Source organism: Humulus lupulus, chromosome 1 (genome assembly GCF_963169125.1).
Source record: "Humulus lupulus chromosome 1, drHumLupu1.1, whole genome shotgun sequence".
NCBI classification, from domain to species: domain Eukaryota; kingdom Viridiplantae; phylum Streptophyta; class Magnoliopsida; order Rosales; family Cannabaceae; genus Humulus; species Humulus lupulus.
In genome coordinates, this window is record NC_084793.1 from 280,556,929 (window position 1) to 280,566,262 (window position 9,334).

Below are 9,334 nucleotides of genomic sequence, written 5' to 3' on the forward strand. Positions count from 1 at the left end.
ATTTAATGACATAATAAATCAATTTTGGCCCTCCCGGCCTCCTAATCAAGGTCATAAACCTTATTAGGGATTTTGGGGCATTACATTGGCCAAAACCATATAGTGGAGGGAAGATTTAATTTTTAAAATTTAAGTTGAATAGTGTGGAGAAAATCAAGGAATGAAGTTGGAGTTTGAAGCCTATAAATAGAGACTTACCCTTCACCATTTTTCTCACACTCAAAAGCTCTCATAAACATCTCATAGTTTCGAAATCCAAAGTCCCAAAAGCTCTCTCCATTTTTGTCATAAACACTGTACATAGCCATAGCTGAAACACTAGTCCTTATAGTGCTCAGGATGTTTTTCTTCTATTTTCTTTATTTTTCCTTAAACACTATTGCCTTTCTAAACCCTATCATAACCAAAATATTAAACCCCATCAAGCCAATATATAGCCAAAATCTACCCAAGTATCCAAACTCTTGGTGTTGTTGTTGGAGATAGACATTAGAGAGAAGACTCGAGATTTCATGAGGTTTAGAAAATTCTTGAAAGTATAGTTTTATTATAAGACTCTAATATAAATATCTTATATTGTATTTAAGGTTGAATTGGACGTTTTCTATAGCAAGCAATCTTTTCTCTTTTTTTTCTCTCCACACTCAAGGTAAGGAAAATAAATTAGATTTTATGTGCTGTGTTTGTTTGTATGTTTTTTTATGTCTTTTTGTCACTTGGGAAATATGGTTGCTTAGACAGAAAATCCCGAGATTTTTTATCATTATCGTAGACTATAGTTGTGTCTAAACCTACGTCTAAAATAGTAGATAAGAGGACTATAGCGGTTTCCTATCACATACTACGGTAATGAGTTAATGGTCATTAATATTGTAGTCCATTTTTATATTTTATGTTTTAGTAGTTTTTCCTTACTGGGCATTAGGCTCATTCCTTTTTATTTAGATTGTGCAGATAAATGAACATGGAAGGCAGGACGAATCTGAGGTAGCTTTGGCTTGTGTATTGGGTGAGGAACTTAAGGAATGAACCGATGAGATCGATCGAGGATGATGTTGATATTTTGAGTCTTTTAATTATGTCTTTATGATTTCTGCATTTAGTACCTGAATATTTAAATAAATGTTTTGTTTTCTTTATCATTTTATGTATAAACATTGGGGACCCGTATTTTTGGATTTTCAAAGATTAGTAATTAAAGTTAGGGTTTATACTTTTTTGGACCCTGTGTTTTTTCTCATTACTTGTTTGGACCCTGTGTTTTGACAAATTACTTTTTGGACCCTATGTTTTGTAAAATGGTTAAAATAGAACCCTAAACCCGATTTTTGTCAATGTTTTCTCAACTAAAATCACAAATAATTTACCAAACTAACAATTCATAACAAGAATAAAATCATTCTGCTTAAAAACTGTGTTGTTATATTCAATTTTTTCTTTATCAAAATTGAGTTTAGGGTTCTATTTTAACCATTTTACAAAACATAGGGTCCAAAAAGTAATTTGTCAAAACACAGGGTCCAAACAGGTAATAGGAAAAACACAGGGTCCAAAGAGGTATAAACCCTTAAAGTTATATTATTTTATGTATATATCCAAAAATTGTAGTTATGTATTAGTAATTTTAAAGGTCTGAGGTCTTTAAGTTAGTCGGGTCATTACAGTTGGTACCAGAGCCACGATTCATATGCACTAAGTTCTCCTTGATACACATGCTAAAGCTCCAGATCTAACCGTCAATGTAAGTGTTTATGTTATGAATATTATGCTTATGTTGAAATAACGTTTTAGTTTTTATCATGTATGTAGTGATGCAAATTCTAAAAAATGGTTCTAAATTTAACTTGACATGTCCAACTGGCAAAACTTTTTTTTTCTTTTTTTGTTTTGTGAATGTTGCAAAGCCCTTTTTAACATGCATACATTTGATTCAAACGATCTAACTTTTAAATGCATATTTCATACTATACTTTTGATGAGATTTTAATTAAAATGCCTTCTTCTTTTGCTAAAGACACAAAAGTGTATGTTGTAACGACTTAATACAAATATTGCCTTATCTAAAGTGCATGAACCAAAATTAAGGAAGAAAAATAAATAGTGTTTTATATAATTATATATCATTGTATGCTCATCTTTAAGAAAGAAAGAAAAAAAAATAGTTCTAACTCCTTAGCTTCTTTTGTTTAATGGAATAACCCAAATAGAAAGTTGGATCTGTTTATGAAGATATGATGGATAAGTTGTTTATTAACTGGGATTGTCATAGTAGTAATGTCACTGAAGGAAGAATCTTAGTTATTTGGCAGAAATCATTTATCAAAGTTCAGATTTTGAAGGAGCACCAACAGTTTGTGCACTGTTTGGTTAAGATTGCTGATGTGCCGACTGATTTTGTGATCTCTTTTGTCTATGGCCTAAATACCATGGAAGAGAGATTGGAGTTATGGAAGGGTCTTTCATGTGTACCTCTACCTGTAAAACCATGGTTGATTGTTGGAGATTTCAATGCCGTTTTTCACTTTGATGACAAAGCTGGTGGGAAGTCAGTTAGTGCTGCTGAGATTTATGACTCCACTACCTGGATAGCTCAAATGCAGATGGCTGGTCTAAAGAGTATTGGTTCTAAGTATACTTGGTCTAATAGGCAAGATGGGAAGGATAGGGTGTACTCGAAAATTGATCATGCTTTTATCAATGAGAATTGGGTGGATACTTTGCCTAACACTATAGCTGCGTTTCAGTGGGATGTTAACTCTGACCACTGTTATTGTCTCATCAAAACTCACAAACTTGGAAATCTAGGCACAAAGCCATTTAGATTTTTTAATCTTTGGATATCTCATTGAGGGTTCAAGGAGGTTGTTCGAAGCAGCTGGAACAAACCTATGGCGGTGAAGGGATTACAGGGGGTGACAAACAAACTGCTCTGGCTTTAACATGTATTGAAAGCATTCAACAAGGAGGAAATTGGAGATGTAGAGAAGGGTTATCATCAAGCTAAGGGTGAATATGAATTGGCTTTAAACAGAGCTCAAGCTTCCCCATTGGATAGCTCTATTCAGGAAACTGAAAAAGATGCAGCAGCCAACTATCAATTTCACTCTACAATGTACATAAGCTTTTTGGTACAACGAAGTAAAATCACTTGGCTGCAGAAGGGAGATGACAACAACTCTTACTTTCATGCTTGCATTAAAAAACGAAGAGAGGAGAATAGAATTGTTTCCTTTCAGAATGAACAGGGGGTTATTATTGATGATTATAGTCAAGTTGTTGCTCATTTTCTGGACCATTTTCGCGGATATATGGGAAGCACCAGCTCAGCAACAAGAAAAATTAATACTCACTATATTGGTCTTGGTCCTTGTCTGGACATTGAGATGCAGCTGAAGCTTATCAGAGAATTTCGAAAATCAAATGTTAGGAAGGCTTTGTTCAGCATTTCGGGTACTAAGAGTCCAGGGCCTGATGACTTTGGCTCTGAGTTTTATAAGGCTATGTGGCAGGACATAGGTGATGAATTATCTGAGGCCATTCTTGAGTTCTTTAACTCTGGGAAGATTCCTGCTGAGCTGAATAAAACAGTCCTTGCTATGGTTCCTAAATCTGATATGTCGTGCAGTGCCATTGACTACAGGCCCATAGCTTGCTGTAACACAATCTATAAATGCATCTAAAAAATGATATGCAGCAGGCTTTCGGAGGTCCTTCCTAAATTAGTCAGTCCGAATCAAGGTGCTTTTATTAAAGGGAGATTACTAGCCCATAATATCCTCATTTTTCAAGACTTGATTAAGAATTACAATAGGAGGAATGCTTTCCCGAGGTGTGCTTTGAAGATCAATCTTAGCAAAGCCTATGATACGGTGGACTGGTGTTTTTTGGAGGGTCTATTGATTAGTATGCGATTTCCTACCTGGTTCATAGCTTGGGTGATGGTATGTCTTCGTGGCACCTATTTTGTACTTATGATGAATGGGAGATTGCAGGGGGGATTTCAAGGTGTAAAGGGTCTGCATCAAGGAGACCCTATTTCTCCATTACTGTTTGTCCTGGTAATGGAATATCTCACTCGATTACTGCAGCTAGGAGCTACACAGTCTAAGTTCAAGTTCCATCCTCCGTGTAAAAGCCTCAAGATAATAAATCTCTGCTTTGCAGATGATTTAATCATCTTCTGTAAAGATAATAGAGACTCAATTCAATATGTTAAGTAGATCTTTGAGGAATTCTGTAGTAGCACAGGGCTGAAGGCAAATCACAGCAAATCACATGTCTATTTTGGAGGTGTTCCGAATATAGAAAAGGGTCATTTGCTTCAGGTTTTGCAGATTAAAGAGGGAACATTTCCTCTTAATTATCTTGGAGTTCCAATGAGACCAACAAAATGGAAAGCGGCTGATTGTGATGTGATTCTAAAAAAGATTAAACTTAGGCTTCACACTTGGGCTAGTAGACACCTCTCTTATGCCGGGAGGACCCAACTCATTAATTCTGTCCTGTTGGGTTTGCGTAACTATTGGATGAATATCTTCATGCTTCCACAAAGTGTAGTTAAGGAGATTGATAAACTTTGCATGTGGTTCTTGTGGGGTAACAATGGAATCCGAAGTAACTTCCATCGTGCTTCTTCGTCCAAAGTCAGCTTGCCTAAAGCTTATGGGGGCTTGGGTTTTGGTGAAGGAGCAAAATGGAACAAGGCTATGCTTGCTAAGTATATTTGGGCAATAAGTCATCAACCTGAGGCAATGTGGGTTAAGTGAATCAATGCTGTCTATTTAAAAGGCCAAAATTTCTGGAAGTATCAACTTAAAGCTGATTCTAGTTGGTATTGGCGCAAACTGTGTCATATCCGCGATGCCTTTACTGAAATGGACATAGATGCGGTAGCTAGTCAAGGTACTTTCAAGATTGGTATGTTCTATAAAAGAATTATCTACCAAGAGCAAATCAAATATCATCATTTTGTGTGGAATAGGATGAGTGTGCCAAAGCATCGTTTTATTATTTGGCAAGTGGTAAATGACAATTTGCTAACCCGGGACCACTTGCAAAAGGTGCTTCTGCATCTTGACAGTAGCCTTTGCCCAGTTTGTTGTCAACTTGAAGAGAGTCATGACCATCTATTTTTTCATTGTAAATGTTCATAGCAGGTGGCTTACCTTATTCAACCTTGGGTTGGCTGTAACTGGCCTCTTCGGTTCAAAGATTGGACTTGTTGGATTGAAGATATGAGGAAGGGTGTTAAGATAGTGGTTGTGGCAGCGGTGTTTTCAGCTACCATATATCATATTTGGCAAAACATGAATTCTTGTATTTTTAATGGATACTCCTTTAGAGTGAATGTTATTGTAGATATGATATAAAGAGATATAGTGCATAGAGTTAGATACTTCTCTCAAAAGAAAATGACAGCAAAAGAGAGACTCTTTGTGAGGAATTTATGTTCCTTGTAATGTTGTTGGAGCCTTCTCTTTGAGGGAGGTTTTGCTTGTAATTGAGTTTGTGATTAATGAAAATTTTCTTTCTTGATAAAAAAAAAAGAAAATAAAAAGAAGAATACGAAACTAGAAAATTCGATTTGTGGGAGTATAAGAGCTAACGAAAATTAAATTGAAGTATTTTTAAAATATATATTAAAAAAATTCATTTTGTTTGAAGAAAAATGAATAATATTTTTTTTAACAAATTCAAATCAAGAACTAATAATGTTAATTAAATTTACATAGAAATTAGAGCCCATAATAGATTATATTAAAAGGAGGAGGGAACATAGATAAGGAAGAGGCTTTTGTTTTGGATTTAGATATTTTAGGCAACTTTTTTTTTTTAACATCATTTATTAGAATATGTGTTAAGTTTCCTTATACATTAAGGTCCAGCTCATTATGATAACATTTATTTTGGTTGATTTAGCACAATCACTAAATAAAAGTTGCATTGTTGAGCGGATGACAGTTAGAAAATTAAAGACAAAATCTATGATCCGATGAAGATCCACAATTTAGAGCCACTAGTTTGGTAGTTTTACCAACTTATGATGCTTTTTTTTTTTTTTTAGATTTACACCTTCTCCCATAACTATTTTTCCAAAAATGACACTTTATTTACTTTTAAAATTTAAAAGTTTTATTTAAATTTTGTATGATATTATATTGAGAAGTTTACGTAAATATGAGAAAAAAATAGATGAGTTTCTATATATATGGACAAAAAAAATGTCACAAAATATGGTAAATTTTGCAAAAAAAAAAAAAAGTTTAAATGATGGGAATTCTATAAAATAAAAAAAATGAATTACTATGGGTTCTTTTGGTAAAATTTTTGTTTTTGAATTTTTTAAACACAAAAATGGAAATATTATTATTTTTTTTATTTTTAAAAAATAAAAATATGTTTGGTAATTATTTTTGTTTTTTGTTTTTAAAAACAAAAAATAATAAACGTGTTTGATAACTTTTATTTTTATTTTTTGTTTAACAATATGAGGTGTTGATTTGAAGAAGAGAAGAAAAAAATAAAATGAAAACTGTTTAAAAAAATTTTGAAAGTGAATTTTTTATTTTCAAAATTTAATAAATTTTAATTAAAATTTAAAAAAATAATAAATAAAAATAGAATTATCAAACACATTTTATGTTTAATTTTCAAATTTCTAATTAATTAAATAAAAAACTATTTTTTTAAGTGTTACCAAACAACCCCTATATTTTTACACAAAACTCTCACACTCTCTCATCCTCTTATCTCTCCCTCACGATCTCTCTTCATTTTCTCATTTCTCCCTCTCTCCTTCCCCACTTGGTTCTTTCTTCTCAGCCATTCACCGGAGACACCACCTCCGCCATCTGCCGACGACGCATCCCCCCACCCCTTTGACGATGATGCAGCTCCACCCTCCTTTGGTTTTCTTCTTCTTCTTTTTTTAATGTTATTCATTTTGTTGTTTTTGTTGTTGTTCTTCTTTTCCACATTTGATTTTGCATTTTAAACTGATTTTGCACTTTAGATCTATTTTTTTTTCTTTCAGCCCTAACTGTAACAGGTTACCATCACAATTTATTTAGGTTTTTTTGTTCAAATCTGATTTTTTTTAGACTTGTTTAAGTAACTAGGTACCATGGCGACTGATTCTTTTTATTCATATTTGATTTTTTTTTCAGACCTAGTTGTAACCAGTTACGATAATGATCAATTTTGATTTTTTTTTTTGTTTGGATATGATTTTCTTTTCACACGTAACTAAGTAACCATGTACCATGGCTACTGGTTCTTTTTTTTTTTTTTTTTTTTTTTTCAGATCTGATTTTTCTTTTCAAACATAGTTGTAACTAGTTACGATTATGATCAGTTTAGATTTTTTTGTTAGGATTGATTTTTTTTCCAAGTCTGGATAAGTAATCGATTACCATCACTACTGGTTCCTTTTTTTAGATTTTTTTTTCAAACTTAGCTGTAACCAGTTACATTCACGATCAATTTGATTTATTTTTTTCAAATATGTTTTTTTTTCCAGATCTAACTAAGCAATTAGTTACAATCCAGTTGCTATTTTGATATTGGTAACCGGTTATTGCGAAGAAAATGTTGAAGAAAATAAAAAATGGAAGAAAATAAAAAGAAGAAATGGGAATAAAAAGCACGGTGAAAAATGTCTTAGTTTTTGTTTTTTAAAAAATAATGTAAAAAAACGTTTTATAAAATATGAATGATAAGAAAATATTACAAATAGATTAAAATTATAAAAATAACCTCAAAATATATTAAAAACTAGCTACTAAAACTGTATAAAATTATAATATAGTATACAAATAAAATATTACAAACACATGGAAAAAAAAAACTCCCATAAAAATGTAAAAAAATGTCATAAGAAACTTAAGAAAAAAACTGCCATATTTTTCAAAGTAATAAAAAAAATCTCATATTCGATGTAATTTCCCCACGTGTGGAAGAAAATAAAGGCTTTTCTACCAATTTTTGGAACCCTAGCATTTACTCTCATCTTCCAGTCACCCAAGAGAGAAAACCCAGCCATTGTTTCTGCATTTTTGAACCAGAAAAACCATAGAAAATATCCAAAGAATGAAGAAAAAGAAGAGAAAGGAGGAAAAAGAGGTGCAGAAGAGAGAAGGGCAAAGGAAGACTTATCCACATATTTTCTTTTACCCTTTGATGTTTGTATTTCTTTTACTTCTTTATTTCATATTTGATTTGAGTTTTTTACTTTTTAGTATGAACTAATTTTCTTGTAGCTAGAGTTATTGATGAACTTTGGATTGTAGATTTAATTGATGTTTTATGAATGTTTTTAGCAAAACAAGTTTTGTTCATTCAAGTGTGCTTATTGTTAATATCTATTTTTGCTTGATCATCAATTGTAGGTTGATTAGCTAATCTTGATTTTGGAAAAAATAAGATTAGTGGAAATACTTGAATGATGCATGAATATCACCCTTATCTAGGTCGTGATTTGTAGATGACATAGGAATATGTTATTTACCATGTATGACCCATTGGGAGTTTGGTGCTTAATTAGTGTTCTTATTACTATATTTTCATAGGAATGTGTGTGTTGAACGAAAAAAAAAATTAAATTAAATTATTATTATTTATATACAAGTATTTCTTTTTAAAGGCTGAAAGGAAATAATTGATTATTAAAATAATAATAAAAAAAAATGGTCAGTCAAATTGAGAGAAAAATTAGGAGACTCTCTCCACTCTCTTAACTGCCCACTCCCCTATTTCTTCTCACCTATTACATTACATGGGTTGAGAAGATAAAAAAAAAAAAAAAAAAATAGGCTCTATAAATAGGAGGAGTTGAGAACAAAAAAGGAAATTGACACTTTGAAAAAAATCTGGAAAAGAGGGAGAGAAAAGAAACAGAAAAAAATACTACGATCTATTTTTGCAAAGGACAACAAGCTTCAAGGGTAAGGATCTGTGGAATGCTCTCATTCCTCTTTCTTTCTTTGTTTATTTTGATGTTCATTGTCTCTCTTATTTATTTATTTATTTTCTCTATTCATATTTGGAATGCCCTCATTCCATAAATGAAATTGGATGCCCTTATCCATGGAATGCCCTCATTCCACCAACAAATTGGATGCCCTCATCCATAAAGTTATCGTCAAACTACTTGCACCAAATGTATCACCTAATTGGTATAAAAGTTGCAACTAAATCATTCCACTGAACCGTCGGGTTCAAAAGAGATCAACACACATATGAGAGAAAGAAAAACATGAGTCGGTTTACAAGATTAAAAGAATAGATATATATTGTTGGTCCAAGCCTTAGAGTTTCGTGTTTCGTGGCTGGAGAG

General features: G+C 32.3%; 1 protein-coding gene across 1 annotated transcript; it reads left to right on the top strand.

The window, feature by feature from the left end:
- The first annotated feature begins 2,234 nt into the window (after nt 1–2,234).
- Nucleotides 2,235–4,766, top strand: LOC133777972 (uncharacterized). The gene is made up of 4 exons (XM_062217763.1): nt 2,235–2,766; nt 2,953–3,654; nt 3,993–4,102; nt 4,221–4,766. The coding sequence occupies exons 1-4, from the start codon at nt 2,235–2,237 to the stop codon at nt 4,764–4,766; spliced, it is 1,890 nt and encodes a 629-aa protein (XP_062073747.1).
- The last annotated feature ends 4,568 nt before the right edge of the window (nt 4,767–9,334 follow it).